Below are 21,204 nucleotides of genomic sequence, written 5' to 3' on the forward strand. Positions count from 1 at the left end.
CTTTTGTTCTGTTGCATTGTTTGCCCTTGTTTATGATCATATTTATGATTTATTTCTGTTTTTGGTTTGTGGAGGAGTGCTTTTCCGTTCCAGGAAAGCTCTATGAGCAAACTAAAACCCAAGGACATGGTTTAGTTCGATTTGGAAGTACAAAACCAACCATTTCGTACATCCGGCCTATGTGTACCAACAAACCTGTGTGTATTTTATAAACCCATCCCAATACTTTCCCTAGCAGTTCATATTCAATAGTAATAGTTTAATTTGTAGTTTTAATTACAGCTATACAGTTTTTCTGTTAGGATGGTTGCCCTGCTGTTTTCCAGAGAACTGACCCTTCTTCTGTCCCACTGTGCCCTATTAAACTTTATCTGGCTCATTTTGCGAGATTTGCTGTGTCCTGTTGTGGTGGATATTTCTACATGCCATACCATGGTTTAAAACTAGGGTATTAGCAGCAGGCTAACACAATTGCAGCAATATATTAAGTATGGGTATTCAATTGTTTTCAGTGTTAGTCTCTTCCATTTTGTTGCACTTCTGTCCAAGGTGGTAGGCCTATACTATGTTAGGATTAATCTCAACATTTACCTTTTAGCCAGTTGGTGCACGTGGGTTATGCGGTGAACAGCACTTTACATCTGTCTTGCAACTAGTCTAATTGTTTAATTGAAGCTTGCTAAGCGTCAACACACTTTGGATGGAGAAAATTGGAACATTATTTCAAATAGTCTTCTTTAATTATAAAATTGTATCCATGATAGATAGAGGCAGAATTGAAAATAGACAACGTTTTTACAGATTGAACCGTGTGAACCAAATTATTTTTCCTGTATTTATGTTTTGCGTTTCCCCTCTCTCTAATTTGCTGTGGGCAGTTTGACGTCAATGACCAAAAATAGCCCAGCACATGTTGTTGTCAATGATCGTCTCTCTTCACTATATTTAATTAAAATGGCCTGGTTTTGAAAAGCTATTTCAGTCAAGAGTTTACAGGAAAAGCAGGACACCCACTCACCTCAGTCTGTTCTGTAAAGTTATTACGAAGAGAACTCGTTTTATGATTTTATTTTAATGCCCAATCGCAGACGAGAGTTATGTAGGCCACAGCCACTTGATGGTGATGATCATGAATGATAAAAAATGAATAATGCACTAAAATAAGAAAATAATGCACAGCAACGACTAGCTGTGATTCAGCGAGGAGTGCGCGACGGTCCGTTTCAAAGCCGTTTGCCTCGCGAGGCACACTTTCAAAAAGTCGTTTCTAATTCAAATCGGCCAATTCAGGAAATGAATTGAAATTTAATTCGGTAATTTAAAGGGGAAAAACCTCGTAGAATTGACGGCAGCATTGCGGTGGGGCCTCCTCCGCCCCCTGCTGGTCATTTATGTGTTTTTCTTCCGTGTCCTGTCTGTTCGAACAACCTCCCCCTGACATGAGACTGTTCTCAAATCTAAATGTAATATTTAGCCAATTTTATGTCGCCAATTTTATATTTACCACAGTGTTACAGTAGCTCTCCCTGAACAAATTTCTGCCTCATATTTCAATTGGATGTATTGTGGTTTATTGTAATTGAAAAAAAAATCCAGTCATGATTATTGCAATTATTTTAATTATATGTTTTTTTATCATTCATGATCATCACCACAAAGCGATTGTGAATTACAGAAGTCACCAATTTGATTGATCATTAAATAAATCATAAACAATGTGAACATAAATGTGTGTTTAAAATTTAAATGAATTATTTTTCATTATTTTGGCAGCTGTCTTTTCTTATCTATACATAGTATAACTGATGTTGGGCTATTTGAAGTAAAATGTGATGAACTTTTTGGTGCCCTTCACGTAATATGTTTTTATTCGGCTGGAAGCAGAACCATTATTCCGACTTTTGCTTATTCACTTGTGTATAAAAAGCATCTAGGAGGATCAGCCACGGGACTTGTTTTCTGAGAAACTCAATTAGTCGTCACTAATCTTTGGAGTGCACACCCAATGTGCATTTTACATTAATGAGCCGAAGGATGATCGGTTTAATCTCTTGGGCTGGCACGCGCGCGTCTGTCACCGGTCGGGAAACGACTAATTAAAAAGGGGGTTGAGGATGAAGGCGAAGAAAGACCTGACGTTAATGAGCGCAGTCGCTGTACGCGTTTGTGCTTGCCCCGCGCTGTTAGTCCATTGAGTCAGATTAAGGTCGCGCGTTGGGAGACCCGACAGTTCCCCTCCCCGTCACTCTAAATTCAATTTAACATTTCGATGAGGCATGAGGTGCTCACTGCAGACAAGAAGTCGTAGTTCTACACAGAAGGGTTGGCGTTAAAAGGCCGTTGTCTGGAACAAAATGCAGGAAGGAAGAGTGAGGTGAACGATGGGGTGTTGAGAGAGAAAAGAGACCTGTGTTGGCCTGCCATGTATGATTTGCCCTTGTCATAAATGTCATACAGTATTAAATCATATCTGGTATGTTTGGGGAATTGTCATGTCCCTAAAGGGGAAGGGCGGTTTGTTTCTAAGTTGCTGTGATGACCGCCTTACATGTGGCAGTTTACAAGAGCACTGTCAGAGAACGGCTACCAGCACTTAAGAATATTCAGTTTAGCCGTTCTCATATCTTGAAATCTCTCAGGACGCAGCTGCTTCGCTTAGCTTGACCGTTTCCGCTGTTGACCCATTCTTCCTGTTCGGAATGCCGGGGCGGGACTGTCGGCCCAAACTTCCGGAAAGTGTGCGGAGCAGCTCGCCGCTTCTTTCCTGCGCAGAGCTGCGGCTGCAGCTGACGCAGTCGAGCTCAGACAGGGCTGTAGGGGCTTGATACGGCCAGAAGAGTTGCGGGGGATCGGTGAGTCCAGGGACCATCGTCCTCCCTACTGACACGCCTCCCTCTTTGGGCAGTCATACAGGGCTACTCTCCAGTGGTAGAACTGAACATTAGCTGGGGTACTGGATGCTACTGTTAGCAGCACCCCTGTGGGGAATCCAGAGTGTGTATCAGCAAAGCATCTCTGAGCATGAGTGCTGATCTAGGGTCAGTTTGGCCTTTTCACCTGTAATCGAGGAGGTTGGGGCATCGACAGGGGAAACCCGATCCTAGGTCAGACCGTTTAGGACAACACACCACCATCTAGTGTTGTTCTGGCATTTTACCTCTAAATGGATATGGCTGTGCTATTGGGAGGGAAAGGCTGATCCTATATCAGTGGTCCTACTCTGAGACACTTCATGGGTAGATTCCTAGATGTGCCTTGGTTTAGCAGATCTGGGATCTTTTAAACCTCCACCACCCAGTCTTTGACTGCTGTTTCTCTCCACCACAGTGAGACATTTGTGGGATGTGGTTGGGGAATTGGGGAGATCTACAGCCCCTCTGTACAGATGGATGGGGGGCTGCACCTTCTCTTCCAGGAAACTGTGAGCGATTATTTACCGAAGGGGCCTGCTTAAAAAGATTTTTATTGCGAGTTGTTAGGAGATAATTCCACACCTGGACATTGGGCCGGTGCCAGCACAGACCACTAAAGAGCCATCCTGGGTCATTCTCTGGGAAGAAATGAAGCTTTTATAGCCTAATCTTACAACCATTTCAACCGGTGTAATTAATCATAACTTCAATTTAATTTAAGTTTTCTGGGAATAAATTGTTCTGGGGCAATAATTTGTTCTGAGGCAATAAATACTAAAAGTTGGGGCAATCCTGCAGTTCCCAGACCACTATTTGCCCCTTCAGGTTATTTCTTTCTTTTTTTTTCTCCGGGCTTCAGAAAATCTCACCCTCCCCATCACTGTTTTTCAGTACTTTTCAGATCCTCTTCTGTGGGAATATGAAGCCAGAAAGCATATACAGGAAATGATGCAACAATCGCACGTGTACACAGTTCCCAACATGCATGTCCCAGGACAGGAAGTTCCTGTCCTGGTGTCGGCTACAGAGCTTAAATGTCAGCTCCACTGGCCTGTGTTTAAACCCCATTAAGCAGACGGGGAGGGCACAGGCAGAATGCCATTTATAGCACGCTGTATCAGACGGGGGTGTTTGTAAATAAGATTTAATTGGCAAATTAAATTTCCCAAATGCCAATTTACACTTTATTACATTAAAAAAAGATCCTTATGAAGGATTCGCCCCACAGAAAATTGGGGTTTCATTTAGCACTGGTCTCTTAAGGGCAAAAAGCAATCAAAACACGTAAGAGCTCAAATGGCATACCAGTGAATATATTAGACTTATGCGCCATGGGGGTTGTTTCCCTACACACACAATGGGAGGAAAAAAGTAATATATATATATAAATATATATATTTTGAATATTCAATAATGGAATTATGGAGTCATGAGAGTAAGGGGCGATAACCTCACGGTTGTAGCCTGGGGGTCTGTCTAGCAGCCCCCTGAAAGATGTCATTACTTGGTAGTCATGGAAACCAGGCCTCCTGCTGCATGGTACTGTTATGTAATGTAATGTACAGTGTCGTAATAAGACAGATTTGGGTGTGTCACAGGCACACACATCAAGTGCTTCTGTACCCTCTGAAAGCTGATAGCAGAGAGAATGTTTGGGATTAAGGCCATATACTGTACTGGTGGCCCCTTGAGACACTTAGAATCTTAAAATACATATTTCCTGATTAGTCAGCAGAAATTGCCATACTGAATTGTATGCAGACAAAATCGCAAGAGACTCGGATAACTCGTTATTTACACAGATGTGTGAGAGACGGCAGTACCGTGGAAGAAGAACAGACCACAAGCCCCTTACGCCGAAAAAAGGCCTTCCTGTAGCCTAGCGTTGTGTATTGATGTGTCCCCCTAGTGTTGCTACGGCGTAATGCTCTAGAGTCCTCTCTTACAAGCTTACAAATTAACGGTCACTCGACCACAGTTGGGTGCTTAAACAGTTGGTGGTTACTGCTCTGGAGAGTTAGAGTACGAGAACACTGACCTAAAAAAATGCAGGATTATTAAGCTTCTTTTTGGCGCAAATCCGGCCCTGCACTTTTTAAAACATATTATTCATTATTCATTCACAAACTGGCAGCTGCTCTGAACTTGAAGGTGCTCTGTCCCCTCTTAGTGTCGATAAATATTTCAGTAGCAATACCCAGGTGCTTTTATTTAAAAGTTTTTTGTTTTTTTTTAGCCCTGGAATGGATGAGTAGGCTGCATTTCACACAACTCCAGTTGAAATTGCCAGCGTTATTAAATCTTTGGTTTATATTAAAAGGTGGCTGGCTGGGAAGGTTTACTATTTTTATGTACAGTTTGAGACACTCACAGGACCGATGGGATTTGCTAGAAGTGCATGTGAACCGCGTATAACGGCTATTAAAACGATGTTTTTTTAGTTACTTTGTAACTGTCAGATCAGCAGTGAACTCGTGAGCGCGATGGCCTACCTTCTGTCTCTTCTGTCCTGGCACTCTCTCTCTCCTCTCCCACACCTCTCACCTTATGTCCAGGATTGCTGATGCGTTGCTGCGGTGCCAAAAGCTTGCCCGTCCCCAGCTCCCTCCAGATGAAAACCGAGGCTAGCAAGCCGTAATGCTGATCGCTGCCAGATATCTGGAGCGCGCCGCCTCTTCTGATCCTCCGGGAGGTTTTCCGCTCTCGGTTTATCTCGCCCTTTAATTAACGTCTTTGACAAACTGACGCAAAGAAAATTCCCCCAGAATGCCTGCAGGGAAATGGAAACTAAATACAGACGCGTAGCTAACTGTGTTACATTTACAGGCGCTAATCAATATGTTGCTGTTGATCATTGCATGTAGGCCGACACAGTGCTGGTGGTTCTGCTGTACGTGAAAGCTAGCCTTTGTTTTTTTTCCATGGGCTAAGATACCACTGGAACATTGTGCATTGGCTAGTCTATGTGCTAAATAAATTCCTTTGCACGGTGTTGAACCTGCGTTGTTCTGTTTGGTGTGCATTGGGGGATTAAGACTGCAGGCTGCGGGTTCAGCCCAACTGAGGCCTGGGTTTACAGGCTGAATATGGTTGTTTGTTTGTTCGCAGATTTGGTCTGAGTCTAATATTGGCTTCAAGAGAATGTGCGAGAGCTTGCATGCTATAAACCACTTTTGGGTATAGACCCACAAAGCCAAACTTTATTTTAAAAAAAAACAAAAAGAAGCAGGAAGAGATGAACAAGAAGACATCTTGTTATAATGTACAGGGATGCTTACTGCAAGGGACACTTTTTTTTTTTTTTGCTCTGGAGGGGTATGGGTCTGCTCACCTAACAAGCTCCCTCAGTCCAAACAGCTTAAAGGCACTGTCATCAGTCTCCTTCTTTCAGCACAATCCTCCTTTACAAGTAATTATGCTGTTTGAGATGGGAAATGTTTTTTCACACAGTTTAAATGTTTGCTTCTAACACTTCCATGCATCCACAGACCTGACTGCAGTATGTACACACCAAACCCTCCAAGACACACACGCACGCACATACACATACACATACACACACACAGATGCTCATACACGCATACACACAGGCACATACACAAATATGCATGCATGCACACACACACACGCACGCTCACACACACACACACACACACACACACGCACATGCATACACACACAAACACACATACATACTCACAGACACATAGACACGCACATACTGCAATATGTTTGCTATACCTGAATCCAAAGCCTTTTTGGCCAGTGTGTTAGGGGGCAGTGGCAGGAAGGTTGGGGGTGGGGGTATTGGACCATCTGACCTACATAGGGCTTATAAGCATCATAAGCAACAGATGCGCATGTGTAGGCACACACACACACACACACACAGGCACACACACACACAGGCACACACACACGCACACACACACACGCACACACACACACAGGCACACACACACACACACACAGGCACACACACACACACACAGGCACACAGCCGAGTGCTGTGGCGTCTCTGGGATAGCCAACGCCGTGGCATCACGCCTGTAACATTAATTGAACATGATTGTGACCTCATGCGTAGCGGGGGAGGTTAGGACCTGACAAAAGAGCACTGTATTTTACATATTCTTTTTCTGGGATGGTTTGGTTGGAGGGGGCTAAGGCAAGCGATGACCACGTCCACTGTGATGTCACTCTTTTGTGATCATGTGAGGTCTGTTCATGCCCAAAGGAAATCTTTACACAAAAGCCTGCATGCAGATCCCTCCCTTCAGTACCACATTAACAGCATACATGCGTTTAACGACCGTTGGATATTTTGGCCTGCATAAGTGGAGCGCCCACACAAGCTGAACATACCTATTTAATGGCATGCTAAGTCATGTGCAGTAAGCAGCTCTGGATAAGGGAGTAATTTCTCAACATGAATAATGCAAGGCAATTTGGCAGCTGTCCTTATGCAGTGTCTGAGACAATTAGTTTACTTCATAGAACACTGCATGCGGATTTAATCCTGCGCATGCCGTAAACGCATTAAGTATTGATTTAAAAATACAACATTTAAAAATATAAAGAATGATTTGATTCTGTTAACTGAAATGAAATTATGAACCATTTTGATCAACGAGACTAATGTGCAGTGTATGTAAAAGATTAAATGTTTGGTTATTAGACGTTTGTGTTTCAAAATTGCTGATAATGTAATTATTCAGTGGCCTTTTCTAATCGTGCATCTTGATCACATTTGAACATTATATTTTGATGTATTTAATATTGGGTTGTAATGGAGACTGAATTTCCAGTTATGGGTACATCAGACGTGCAGAACAGCCTGCTCTCTCTGCTTTCCGACCATGCGTGGTTAAGCAAGGATATGCACATATACTGTAGACTTTGAACTTTCCTGCATCTAGCTGAAGTCCAAGCCTTTTGTTTAGTTTAAATTCATTGGTGTTCAGTTTGTTAATGAATAATGATTCTACCAATCGGGCACAGGTATTCTAGAGTACACCTCCTTCGCAGCATTGCAAAAAATGTAATAAAATTTAAAAAATGAGATTTATCTTTTTTTAAACTTGTTCATAACCCCTTTTCTGTGAGAGTGGATGGTCACAGTTGAACCTGATAAACAGACCAGTTTATCTCTGCGCCAAAGCTAGTCTCTGAACTCGCAAGTGTTTCTGTACGAAGCGCTACAATGAAACAATTTTATGTATAAACAGACGCCGCAATTGTTTGCTTTGGAACTTTTGGACAGAGCTGCAGTTAAAAATCGATGTCACCACGGCAGAGGAAACCACTGTGTTCAAGGGGGAACAGGGAAAATAAGGAACGTGAAGTTGCGCAATGGTGAATTTTACGAGGGTGGGCAAACGTTGGGGAATCTATAAAACGTTCTGATACGACGTTTGATGTGAGGTGGAATAAACTGGCAACGTTACGGGACCATTAATATATGCATGATTGATAGGACACCTCCCTGCTCGTCTTGGTACATTCTGAAAGTAGGTTGTGCTCCGTCTAAATGTGTAGCCTACTCTGTAAGAATGTTTCGGCTCGCCTCGACTTCACTGGGATTGTTGCTTAAGTCTTCATTATAGCATTTACAGGACCGGCGACAAGAGTCATGATTCATTTCCGAGGTTAAAGACCGCAAAAAAAATCTTATTCTCCCCGTAGTTGTCGGCAGGTTGTTTTACAGCTAAGATCTGTTCATTTTTATTTGACCACTTTGAAAGTGCAGGATGCCGGTGAAAGGGGGACGAGTGGCTCACCCGAGCAAAAAGGAACAAGTCGTGAGTAATTTTTAAATAATTTGACTTTATTGGTTTATCCTAAATTACAGGGAACTGCCACCGTAACTCGTTTTATTAGCTGGATTCGCGCAGAGGCTTTGGCTCAAACGTAATTGTGGGCAGAGACATTGCTGAGAGCTTATTAAGTTTGTCTGAAGTTTGTCACGGGGCTCTCTCTGGAATGTTGAGCCATGCACTTCACCTGTTGTTTTTCGCCGTAGTTCTGTCTTTAAAAAATTAAAACTTCTTCCTGGCTAATTCAGTGATTACTAAAAAATGTATAGTTGCTTATACTTGATGTGTTGGGCGAAATTGGTCACTTTTCGGTTATAGTGGGTAGATAATTATAAGCCATAACGTTATGACGCAGGCCAGTCTGGTTTTCTAAAAACCTTTTATAGCTTATTAATTTACTGTGTAGTAGCACATCATTTAATGTTATTTTAAATCATATTGGTCTTTGAACTCTGACAAGAAGGATGAGTATTTGCTCGTCTTTTAATAAACTGAACTTAGTGTGCGTATATCTCCTGTGCTTCGCTGTAAGTACATGAATAAACCCACGTTTGTCCATTGGCGAACTGGATGGAAATTGAACGTTTTTTTTAACGTGACTAATGCGATCCTTTCGTCTTAAGTCAGAAAGTATGCTGTCTACGTAGCTTCCAAAACTGCTGCCTCGAAGTTCTCTTACAGTACGGATAAATTCTTATGTTCTGGGCTCAAGGGATTTCTATGTAAAAAAAATAACATTCCGCGGTTATTGATGTAGCGTCCCAGTTATCATACCTTTTATAGGACATTTCCATTTGTGCAAAATAATGGGTTGTGTGGTTCGCCGCTCTTCCCAGATGAACGCTGCGTTCTTCCACGCAGGAATTTTCTTTACTATTTTAAGCACGGCGTGTGATGCGCCTGACTTAAGAGTGCTTTCATGCTGTTGGTGCACATTCCGAAAGCTCGGTGTAAATTGAATTGGCTTAATCGATGGCCTGGAGATGTTCTCGTGTGTTATTACACAACCTGTTGGATTTCGCGTACGTGGAAACAACTCACTGATGTGCTTCACCGACTGCAGTGGCCTCTCGATGGTAGCCACCTGCGGATGGGCGGGGTGGATTGGGTCATCACACCCTTGTTTTGCCACAGTCCCTGGATATCCTGCCAAAAAAGATACACTTTTTAAGAATGTTTTGCCTGAGCTCTTCAGTGCGGAACCTTTGACGCTGGTATCTCCCAATTCTGTTCTTACTACTAGCGGATGTTGACGGGCACTTCTCATGTTGGGCAACAGGACCTTGCTGTCTTACTTTCTCCTGGCACTCAGTGGTACTGTCCCATTGTGGTCCCATTGTGTCCCCATTGCCGTCCCATTGCAGTGCTGTTGTGGTCTCTTTATGATCCAGTTGTCGTCCCTTTATGGTCCATTTGTGGTCCCATTGTGGTCCCATTGCCATCCAATTGCAGTGCCATGGTGGTCCCATTGAGGTGCCTTTACTGTCCTATTGTGGTCCCATTGAGGCGTCTTTTACGGCCCTTTTGCGGTCCCATTGTGGCTACATTGCCCTGTGTGTAGCCTGGTCCTGATGAGGTCGGTGCAGGGACTTGCCCCCAGCTCTGTCCTCCTGTGCGGTTATTATCTGTCCAGCTGGCTGCAGTGGGGGTCTGTTTTGGAAGGGGATTATTTCTGCCCAAGGCTGGGTTGGAGTGTCAGCAGGATGGGGAGGGGGGGGTGTGCTCGCTCCCCTAACCCCGCAGGACCCCTTTCCTGCTCCCCACCAGCTTTCGGATCATCTCCACTTAACCCCTCCTCGTTGGCTGCTGGCTCCTCTGACCCTGTGCCAGCATGGCCGCTGCGATAACACACCACATCTCCATTTAAACTCCAGACTGAAGAGCTGCCCTCAAAACTATGCCTGTCTCTTGGTACGCGTAGCAGTGTTGTCCACGTGTGCTTTGCAGATGAGAAATGACACAGATGAGAAAAGGATACATTTAAGTCGTACGTGTTACAGTACTTGTACGGTACATTGCGTGAAGCAGTTGGTTCTTAATTCATGAGTTAAAGGAAGTGGAGAGTTTTGTTTCTGTCATTTGTGTGTTGACACGTGGCATGGATTTAAATTTGCATTTACACAAAGGGTTGGGAAAATGAAACAAGGTGTGACAATCACATGCTAACAGGAACACTTTTCCCTTCTTTTTGTTCTCGACAAAATATTTTGCTCACTCACAGAAAAAGTTTAGCTTGTTTTTTTTACTCAAAGCTTATCTTGACTGAAGTGAAGCAGACTACGTGTATCGTGTGATATTTGAGCTTTGCTGTCCGGTGGTTAGAGTGCTGGATTCTGGACGTGGAGGGGCTGCTGGGTTGAATCCAGTGTGGGACAGTGTCTGCTTTCATGTGAGGTGTCCTTCCTCTAGGAAACCAAGCTTGAGGCCTGCCTGTGGATAGGTTCATCACACCTTTATCTGTGACAGTGAGGTGATCAGCTTGGGGTTGGAACCCAAAACCCACTGCTGTTGAGGGCAAATCCTGGCCGATAGGCCCCTGAACTGAACACGCTCACTTTCCCCTGTAGACTTTCTCCACTGTGCAGTGGGCTAGCCGAATGCGTATGGGATTATTCATATGTGCGCCTCTGTCTCCTCGGATACATTTGCTAAGCAACCAGATGACATCATACAACTCCAGATCTCAGCAGTGGCAGTCAAAAGCACCAGTGTGATGGGGGAGGGGCGGGTGTTTATCAGACATAATCTTGTTGTCACCCTGCCTCTATCTTTTATATGGCTGCTTATTTGGGGAACCGTTTTAACTGCACGTTTTGCGCTTAGCACTTAGGGAGGACACTGTGGCTGCTGTACTTAGCACCATACTTTAGAGCAGGTCTGTGGATCTAGGATCAGGCTTGCTGTGTTCCAATCCTAACTTTATCCATGATAAGGTTCTGGCTGAAACTGATCTGAGATCAGCCCTTTTGTCTTGTGGATATGGGCCCACAGCTTTATCCTCTCCTGTAGGAGAGTAATTGTGGGAGAGGCGGAGAGTAAGGATAAAAGGGGTAAGAGAGGAGCACCATGCAGAAATGGTTTTGCCACACACCCCCCGGCAGTGACGGGCACTGGCGGCAATCCCCCAGAAGGCCCCGGGAGACGGTAATCCCCCAGAAGGCCGCGGGAGGCTCGGCTCTGCTGGTGTTAATCTCCCCCGGGGCCTGTTGGTTTCTCCAGCTCTCCTTTACCACAGGCCTCTTTAATTAGGCTTTAATTACCCCGCTCTCTGATCATTTATTATTTATTTCAGCTCTCACTCTCTCTCTCTCTCTCTCTCTCTCTCTCTCACACACACACACACACACACACACACACACATACGCACGCACACACACACGCACACACATACTCACACTTGCATGTGTGGTTAATTTGAATGCGGGTAAGCTTTGCAGAGAAGAGCAGCAGGGAAAGGGGAAAGGGGACAAGGAAACATGGGAGGGGGGAGGGGAGAGGGGAGAGGGGAGAGGGGATGGGGGAGAGGGGAGAGGGGATGGGGAGAGGCGGGCAGGTGAGCAGGTGGAAGGGGCAGCTTGCATGTACTGAAGATGTGTTGACCTGGTACACACACCCCAGCCATCCTTTCCTGAGGAATGTTTCATGAAGCTGGAGATATGATGTCATGTGATCTCTCTCCTGGGTATTGGTTGGTTGGATCGGGGGGGGCAGTTAGTTGGCTCTGGTTTCCATATCAAAGCCAGTGAACCACACCCCACATGCACACGCACATACTCTTGCAGGGTGCAGGTGGGCGTGGATCTCCAGATTGGGTGCTCGTCCCATGAGCAGTACGTGTCAGGCTTGAAGGTGCCTGGTTGACCCACTTCTCTGGGTTGCCCCAGACACACACACAAATCTCTGTGTGGTTTTAATGCGTCCCCTGCCCCCTCCCAATAAGGCTGGCATGCCTTTTGCCTTATCGCTACTCTGAAATGCTAACTCCTCTCCACCCCGCCCTCCTTCATTTAGATTCCTGGCTGGCTCATTAATCACCCACTGGCACCTTTGGCAGAGGCTAGCTCAAAGACTTGTGCGCTAGGGAGTACACACATTCACGGTTTTTGTGTATTTACAGTATCTGTGGGGTCTTTAGACAGTAGCATAAATGTGTGTGTGAGAGAGCTCATTCCTACAGTGGCAAATGTTCAGTAACTCACGACATTCTCTGCGGTCTCTCCGCCTGGTGCTACTGCAGCGTCAGAGACGCACAGAGAGAACGGTTTGTGCTTGTTCTGATAATGTCACAGTCCCCACAACTAAGCAGATCTGTGTTTACAAAACTTTGGTGCAGTGACAAGAGTTTGTAGTACAGCCAAGATCTGTTTTACCATGACGTGCTACAGAACCAAAACAAGTTTGAAATTTGAGTTCATGTCCGGCATTGACCCTTACAGCTGAATCATTCTGCATTTTAAGGATCTTTTTCTTTTTCTTTTTTTCAGTAAGGACATTTCTCACTTAAATTTTTATCCAAAATTTAGAGAAAGTTTTATTTCCGTGTTTCCTCTTTTTTAATGCTCCTTGGTGGAGATGTGAGGCAGCCCCACATATTTGTCCTGCGTGTTTTAGCATCATTTGTAATTTGCACAGACAGTTTCCACTTGAAGGTGTGTGGGTTTTCTGTTGTGTTTCCACTTCAGGAGAAAGCACCAATGCATCAGTGTTATTTTCCCTGACAATGGGATTCGCTGCTATTCCTGTGTCTGTGGCACGGAACACCGGAGTGATGAGGCTTCCGCACGGATGCTGCTGCCATGGCGATTGCGTAACCGTAACAATGTGCCCCGAACTCTGAGCCCTAGGAAAAAAAAAAAAAAAGAAGAGTTGTATGTCATATTAGCAGTGACTGTTTTGTATAATATTTGGTGGAGTTGATGAGTCTCCAGACCTGCTGAGTTCAGGCCAGAATGGCCAAACAGAAACAGTGTTTCTTGGTGTATGTTTAGAAAAGGCCCACTCCACCACTGGGCCATGCAGTAGCTGGGGAAGACTTTTTGTCCCGGTGGAAACAGGCTGTGTGCTGGCTGGTGCCTGTTAAATAGGTGGAACTTTCTGGTACATTTTGAGCGGTCCTGCTGGACAAGAATTGCTCTGGAAATGTTTCATGGGAGTGCCAAGGGGCTCGGAATGTTGGCTCAATTTTATTGGTGTCTGTGCAACGTATTGCAAGAAGGTAAAATGCCCTGCGTGCTTTGGCCGTTGTGCCACAGTTTTAAAGAATTTGCGAACCTTTTTGGTCGCCTTGAGCTCCGCTGGGGACTTCAGGCCGACTGCTGATCTCTCTGCTCCCTCTGAATGTGCCGCAGGGGCGGTGCTTATCTGGGAAACAGTTTTCGGAGTACTTCCTTCCTCTCTCTGCCGTTCTCCTCACAGCCACACCCCAGGAGGACTCATGGGAAGGGGTGGGGGACGGATCCAGAGAAGCGACTGGCCAAGATGTTGGAGAGGCTGTGACCCTCTGTAGGTGACCGCAGCCTGCCTGCCTAGCCCCACCCACCCAAACCATTCTTCTGTAAAATGTGCCTTGGGATAGGGATGGGGTCTCCAACCCTGGTCCTGGAGAGCTACTTGGTCTGCTGGATTTGGTTTTCACCTTAAAACCGGCTCCTGTTGATACCCAGGTAGCCAGGTGAGGTGAGTTAACTGTGTAATCAACTGCTCTACTTGATTGATGAAGTGCAGAGTAACTATGAAAACTAGCAGGCCCCGTAACTGTCCAGGACCAAAGTTGGAGACCTCTGCTTTGCATCCATCCATGGTGTTCTGTGAGTTTCCCTGAAGCTTTATTTTTAATTTGTCCATCATGGCTTGTTTACTTGCGTATTCATGGGCCTACAAATCTCAGAACATCCTTAATACAACAAGGATCGAGTCCTCTCCTCACATAGTTTGGTAGTTTGGCGGGATAGTCTTTGTCTTACAGAAACAGGATGGAGAGGTTGAGACATTCTGAAGTCTCTTCCCCACTTTCCATTTAAGTTGAAAGGTTAACTGAGGATGCCATCTTCACCTCTGTCGTTGGATTCTGCCAGATTTTGACTCATCTGTTGGACAAAGGCGAGGTTAGTTGAGCGTGTGTTTGAGACATTGTTTTAAAATTATTGTTATTGAGCTGTTCTCTTGGTGGAATGTGAATCTGCTGGCTGCATGTTGTGTTTACCTGTAGCTGGGACGCAGGGCACAAACAGTGGCTCATTGTATTTACCCTGACATTCGGAGAGGAACTTCCTGCAAGGGCTGGCTGGAACAATGGCCGGGCCCTACGACAGCTGATGGGGCAGGCTGATAGCCCGGGAGGAAGTCAGCTCTTCAGGCAGCGAATGTTCAAGGAGTCAGGGTTCAAGTCGGTTGTTTCTGGAGCAGCCTTCTGAACACATACGATACAACTGTACGACACAGGACAGAGGGAGCATAAGCTTAAATTAGCTTAAGGTACATCTTTGCACGGGTATCTGGTAATATTTACTTTATTCTTATTCTATTATATACCATTTTATTCTATCATATTCCAGTAATGGATTTTCCCAAAGAGTGGCCAATCCACGGAACAGCTGGCCATGTAGTTGAGGCGGAGACCCTCAGGATGTTCAGGTCTAAGCTTGATGTGGTGGTGGATACTCTCTAGTCTGTAGGCAAGTGTGGGGCCTAGACTGGATGAATGTCATGCTCTCTTCATTATGTATTCTCATGTTCTAGTTGGGCTGAATGGCCCATTCTCCTCATTATGTATTCTCATGTTCTAGTTGGGCTGAATGGCCCATTCTCCTCATTATATATTCTTATGTTCTTATTTCCTGCATGGGTTGAATGGTCTGCTCCCTTCATTATGCATTAGTATCTGTATGATCGGATACAGAAAAAAAAAAGAAAAAAAGATATTGGAGTATATTCACCATATGCAATTTTTTTTCCTTGAGATGCTACAGTGAGGACAATTATATGATGACACAACAAGTAGAAGTGGTAATATAATGAGAGGAAGAAATTTGTGACTTTAAAATATCACTTTGGTCCTGTCAGGCGACTGCTGGCGGGAACTCCACTGTCCCAGTACTCTTTGGCTTGGTTTCCTGTCTTTACAAATTACATAATAAGTTATTTTTTCCTGGAACTTTTTTTAGACTTACTGGCATTCAGGTCTTGTTATGCTTTGTGCGAAATCCCTCTCTCCATTTAATTTTGCACGAACAACTGTCCAAAATGGGGGGAAAAAAACAAAATATTTTTGTGTTTGTCTCTGTTGTGTATGGTCTGAAAGCGTGGTTTGTGGAATTTATCCGACTATGGTTTGTGGAATTCATCTCACTTGGGAATCCTCTTATAGGGCTGTCACTATAATGGGAGCGAGCAAAACGAGAGAAACAAAGACAATGTGTCATTTTACAATGCTTTGTGAGGACTAACAAGGGAGCGTTCAGATGAGTGGCTGAATGAATCATGGAGAAGTCTGGGCCGTGGTGAGAAATTGGTCATGTGAATTAAAACATTGTTTGCGTAAGGGCTCGGGCGGTGATGCTGAAAAGCGCATTGTTTGGGGCGCATTTCCATGGATTGGAGGGGCACTGATCTCACTACAATAAACCTCTTTGTGTGTGTGTGTGTGTGTGAGAGAGAGAGGGAGGGGGTGAGAGAGAAAGAATAAATCATGGATGGATGAATCGTCACACAAATGGATAAATGTGTGTGTGAGTCTATATGTGTGTGAGCACACACTCACACGTACACGTACATTAGAAAATATCCATATTTTTCCTGGTTATAACCCCTGCTTTCACATTCTGAAAGCCTGATTACACACGAAGGCCTGCCTCCTATATATAATGCAGTGTCAGGATGATGCCAAATCGGGACCTCGAAATGAGCCTGGCTGGCTCACGTTTTACTGAAAGCTGCAGGTGTAGTGTTATGGACGTTCCTCAGGCCTGCTGTTTTGTCCCCACTGGACATTCATGTTCCTAGTTTCGGGGGGAGTTTTTTAACTGGACAGCCGGTCTGTTAAGCACTTTAAAGGGAAATGCGTCGTCTTTGGAGCGCCAGCGCAGATTTAATTAATGTATCTGTTCCATAACAGCACACAGTTTAGGGGGTGACTGTTTTTTTGAGGGAACTTTACTCAGTAGTTTTAAGGGGCAGGAGGAAATGGAGGAGCTCGGACACAGGAATGATGGTGACGACGCTCTTTCCCTCCGGTCCCGCGGCTGTCCCTTGCTGGGGATGAAGCCCAAGTTCAATTAAGTTCATCACAGGGGACCTCTTATCAGCAGGCTTAAGTACTTTTAAGAAATCAGCCCTGGGGGACTTGGTGGAGCCAGCGTTAACTTGAAATCCATTTGGTTATCTCGTTTCCTTGACCGCTTGTTTTTGATGATTTGCGGTGTGAATTTGGGGATTGGTCACTGACTTTGGAAAATCTGTGAGCAATGGAGTTTGGCTATAGAATTTAATCTTGCACACTTTGGTTGTTTATGGTGTTCCGGTTGTTTTGGATGTTCAGCTAATAGTTTTTTAATAGTTTTGAATGATCAAGGGGAAGTTGGTCACTAAAAAGGAAGTGGCTTGTAGGCCTCATCACAGGTTCCCTGTGTTTCTGTTCACCCGTGCACCTGTGGAATGCTATTGCTACGAGGAAGAGGAGCAGGAAGTGCACGCTGCCGTCCCTGACCGTTGTAGTGTTTTCAGCCGTCTCATACTGAAAGTTTAGAACCACCGTCTCTGACAATATCACTGAGAAATGAACAATGCTGCCATCACACGCATTTCCCCCTGGTCTTTTGTGTCGTTTTACTGGAGGAAGAGTCTCTTCCTGAGGATGGTATTTCTTGCTTTCAGCTGGAGAGGAGAGAAGCTCCAGTAACAGGTCGTATTACCTTTCAGCCAAGCGAGAAGGGCTTCTGATTGGCTGGGTCGTGTGGGAGGGTGGGCTGGCCTACAGCCCTCAGGTTGCCTTCCCCCCCTGCAAAGGATTGTGGGAGAAATGAAGGTCTTTGATCTTGCTTATCACTCTCCTGTTCTTTCTGAAAACGGTACGCCTGCCTGAATCTTGGAAGGTGGACGGTACAGAGAATGGCGGAAGTCTGGTGTTTCTATTCACTGTGGCTAGAAGGGTGATGGTGGTTACCACTGTGAGGCTTTGTTTGGGAGAAGATTTTTAAAATTCCCCTCCCCTTGGGACTCCTGCACCACAGCAGCAGGTAGCGGGGGTGACCTCAAAATGGCTGTCAGATTCCAGGATCAGGTAAGACTTGGGAAAACAAAGGCTGGCAGTCAGGTACTCTTGCTTCTATTGGGGGTTGCCGATATAGTTGCGTGTTTTAAAGTTCCTTTTGTTTTGGTTCCCAAATGTCTTTGTTACGCGTACACTGCTATTTAAAAAATGCGGGCAAACTACATGGTTTACAAACAGGTTTTGTAACGTCCTGCCAACGAGCTATGACTGAAATTTTTCTGTGCTCATCTCAGACTGCCGTGTGGGGCAGGAGTTTACCTGAGGATGTGCGATCTGAGGATTGCAGTTTTAATTCCCCGGTGGTTTCGCTGTTCAAACAGGGTGTGCCCACTGCGATGACGAGCGGGCCCACACACCGAGGATACTCGGAATGTGTTTGAGCGAGGATACTGCGAGGATACTCGGTGTGGTCGAGGGTGGCACTCGATCCTCCCTGTGCCTGTTTTTTTGTGGCTGTTGTCTCGCAGTCCTAAGGAGGTCAGGGTTATTTCAGCTGGGAAGTGACACACAGACTCCAGCCCAAACTGAGCAGTGCCTTTGATTTCGCTCCTTAATGCTCTAATTTGGCCGTTTTAATTGTTTGGTCTTTACTTGTCAGCTTTTGTGGTGCTAATTTTAGCGCGTTTCTTTTTTTTCCCCTCCGCACTCTGGAGAGACAGCTTCAAAGCTTTGAGAACCCAGCTCATTAGAGTGGAAACAATGTACCAGAGTAATGGCACTTGCATATCAAGAACGGTTATTATCCCTGTGTGTGTGTGTGTGTGTGTGAGTGCGCGCGCGCGCATGCGTGTGTGTGTTCAAACAAATGCATAACAGTTGAGTCTTTGTAGATAAGAAAACCGTGAGGAACATGGTCTGTGGCATGATGATTTTGGGTCCAGGTTCCAGTGAGATAATGACATGGATTTAATTGTATTATTTGTTATTTTTTTAATAATGTAAATGGCCCATTGATTTATCATTGACTATCATACTTTATCGTTCCCAATTAACTTTTAAGTTGCCTTTTGCATATAATTATCTAAATGGCTAAGCACTGATATCGCAGAGAGACTGTGTACTGTACCATTCACGAAGGTTATACTGAAGCATTCCTCCCATGAATATTCCTTATGGCGTTGAGCTCCGTTTGTGCTGAAGACGCGTCATCAAACCTTTCTTTGTAATGCTGCCGTTTGTTGCCTACCGCATGCAGTGCTTATTTTCCATAAATGAGGGTCAGGCGGAGGTCAGGAGGGCAGATGATGATAAATATTTTGCTAATCTGCCGCGCTCTCTGGCGTGGGATTGGCTGGGAGGGTCAGCGGCTCTGACCTCGGTCTGTGTGCGTGGTTATGTCTGCGGGGGGTGGCCGAGAGCCTTTTGATCAGATTTCCACCCTGACTGCTGATAGGCCCAGGAATGTGCATGTTGTGGTTTTGGGAGGTTATTTCTGTAAACTGCTCATTATCGCTTCCTGTAGATACCGGGGCGAGGCGAAAGCAGCTGATTAAACACAGCGGTCTTGGGTTTGTTTTTCCTTCTCCTTCAACATGTGATTTGAGGTATACGTGGCAACTTGGGCCAACATTTATTTTGGTGAAGAAGAGTTTTAAGAGCAATGCCTGCGTTGGGCCTGCACTTGTGTCTTTGTACAGTGCACACCCGTGCTCGGTGCTTATAATGCCTTCACTTGAGAACGGAACCCTTGATGCGCTGAAACGTAATCTCTCCGGGCGGCGTAACGCACAGTGATCTTGTTACGCCAGGGAAACGGCTGACTCCACCACGGGCCCAAACAATGCAGGAATGCACTAAAAATAACACCAGGCCTCAGGCCTTACCGACCCCAGCTCTGCGTTTGGGGTCTCGGACCGGCTCCTTCTGCGTGCTTTTCCCTTCTCCCGTGCGTGGAGAGCCCAGTCTCCCCCGCACTGCGGTGCACTGGTGACGGAGCTACGCTTTTAACGCAGAGGCTGCAGTGTCAAATCATAGACCGGGATCGGCCTTTGTACCCAGCAAGGGACAGAACTCATTTTGCTTCAGTACAAAAATCAAATGTAGTATCCCGCTCTATAAATTGACTATACTCTAAAATAGGAATCTCTGGGTAATAGAATCTGCTAAAATGTAATATAATATAATCGCCCAATTTAATTTCAACTACAAGGCCAGGGTCGACCGAATTAGTCACCAATTAAGATTTTTTGGCCCTTTTTGCAGTTGGAATGTAAAAGTAAAACTTTGTTTGGCTCTTTGACGGACAGCTTGTTGTCAAGCTGACGTAGCCTTGTAAGACCTGTGTGGCTGGTCTGGTGCTCGTTTCAGGCCAGCCCCGAAGTGGTGGGGGTAGTCACTGTTATTTGAGGCTGAAAGTCTGAAAGGGACATTATGAAATCCTCTGGGCAGAGGGCTGCAGCCCCCGGGGATGCAGAGTAATGGCAGGAAAGCATCGTAGGTCATTGCTACTGTGTGAGTCTGTGTGTGTGTCTGTGTGTGTCTGTGTGTGTGTCTGTGTGTGTGTCTGTGTGTCTGTGTGTGTGAGCAACAGGGATTAAACTCCACAATTCCTAAAATGCAGATTAGATATGCACCCAGTGATTAATTGGCTTGGAGGTTTTGTTGGGTTGGGGTGGAGTGGCTGCCATGGAGAGAGCTTTTAGCCCCAAGGTCCCGAGATCACATGGGCGATCTACTTTAGGGAGGGGAACACACTCCTGTACCTGCCCCTGTTTACTGGCCCCCTCTTAGTCATTACGGCTGTGTCCCCTCCTGGCTTCAAACTGGCAACCACAGTGTTTAAAAGGTGCCCTTGACCTGATTGTTATACCTGCTGGCTCTACCTTAGTCCAGCTGGCTACTGACACATGAACCTGATTGGCCAGCCTACTGACACACAGACCTGATTGGCCAGCCAACTGACACACGGACCTGATTGGCCAGCCAACTGACTCACGGACCGGATAAGCCAGCCCCTGCTTTGCTGATAGTCGCAAACTCCACAGAGACCAGTGTGTGTGCATGTCGAAGCCGGCTTATTGCTTTGGGCCCCTGAGCCACACAGACAGTTTTCTAATAGAAAGAGCCCAGATTGTTTTCCATGCAGTAATTGTCTGTGGGCATTGTTGACTCATCCTTCGGTGAGATTGATTTCTCAGTAAAGGTCACATTTCTGAGAGAAAGTTCCCTGGGCAGCGATGCTATTCTTTCAAGATTAAACTGCACTTTT

At 45.3% G+C, this 21,204-nt stretch overlaps 1 protein-coding gene across 11 annotated transcripts in view; it reads left to right on the plus strand.

Annotated features, from left to right (window-relative positions):
- The window catches only part of LOC133139925 (tight junction protein ZO-2-like), a 96,574-nt gene that overhangs the window by 24,286 nt on the left and 51,084 nt on the right, over window positions 1-21,204 (plus strand). Inside the window, exons 1-2 of one of the 11 annotated variants that reach the window (XM_061259414.1) lie at window positions 8,648-8,713; window positions 14,077-14,230. The exons of 6 other annotated variants lie outside the window; for them this stretch is intronic. Coding sequence is in view for 3 of the 5 variants with exons in the window: in XM_061259404.1 (XP_061115388.1) it covers window positions 8,663-8,713 (51 nt within the window). In the remaining 2 variants the exon portion in view is untranslated. Of the gene's footprint in view, window positions 1-8,342; window positions 8,423-8,452; window positions 8,714-14,076; window positions 14,231-14,968; window positions 15,203-17,744; window positions 18,006-21,204 lie in introns of those variants that run through there. 4 more of the 11 variants (XM_061259405.1, XM_061259404.1, XM_061259412.1 and 1 more) reach the window with 4 other exon arrangements.

Source organism: Conger conger, chromosome 11 (genome assembly GCF_963514075.1).
Source record: "Conger conger chromosome 11, fConCon1.1, whole genome shotgun sequence".
Lineage (NCBI taxonomy): Eukaryota > Metazoa > Chordata > Actinopteri > Anguilliformes > Congridae > Conger > Conger conger.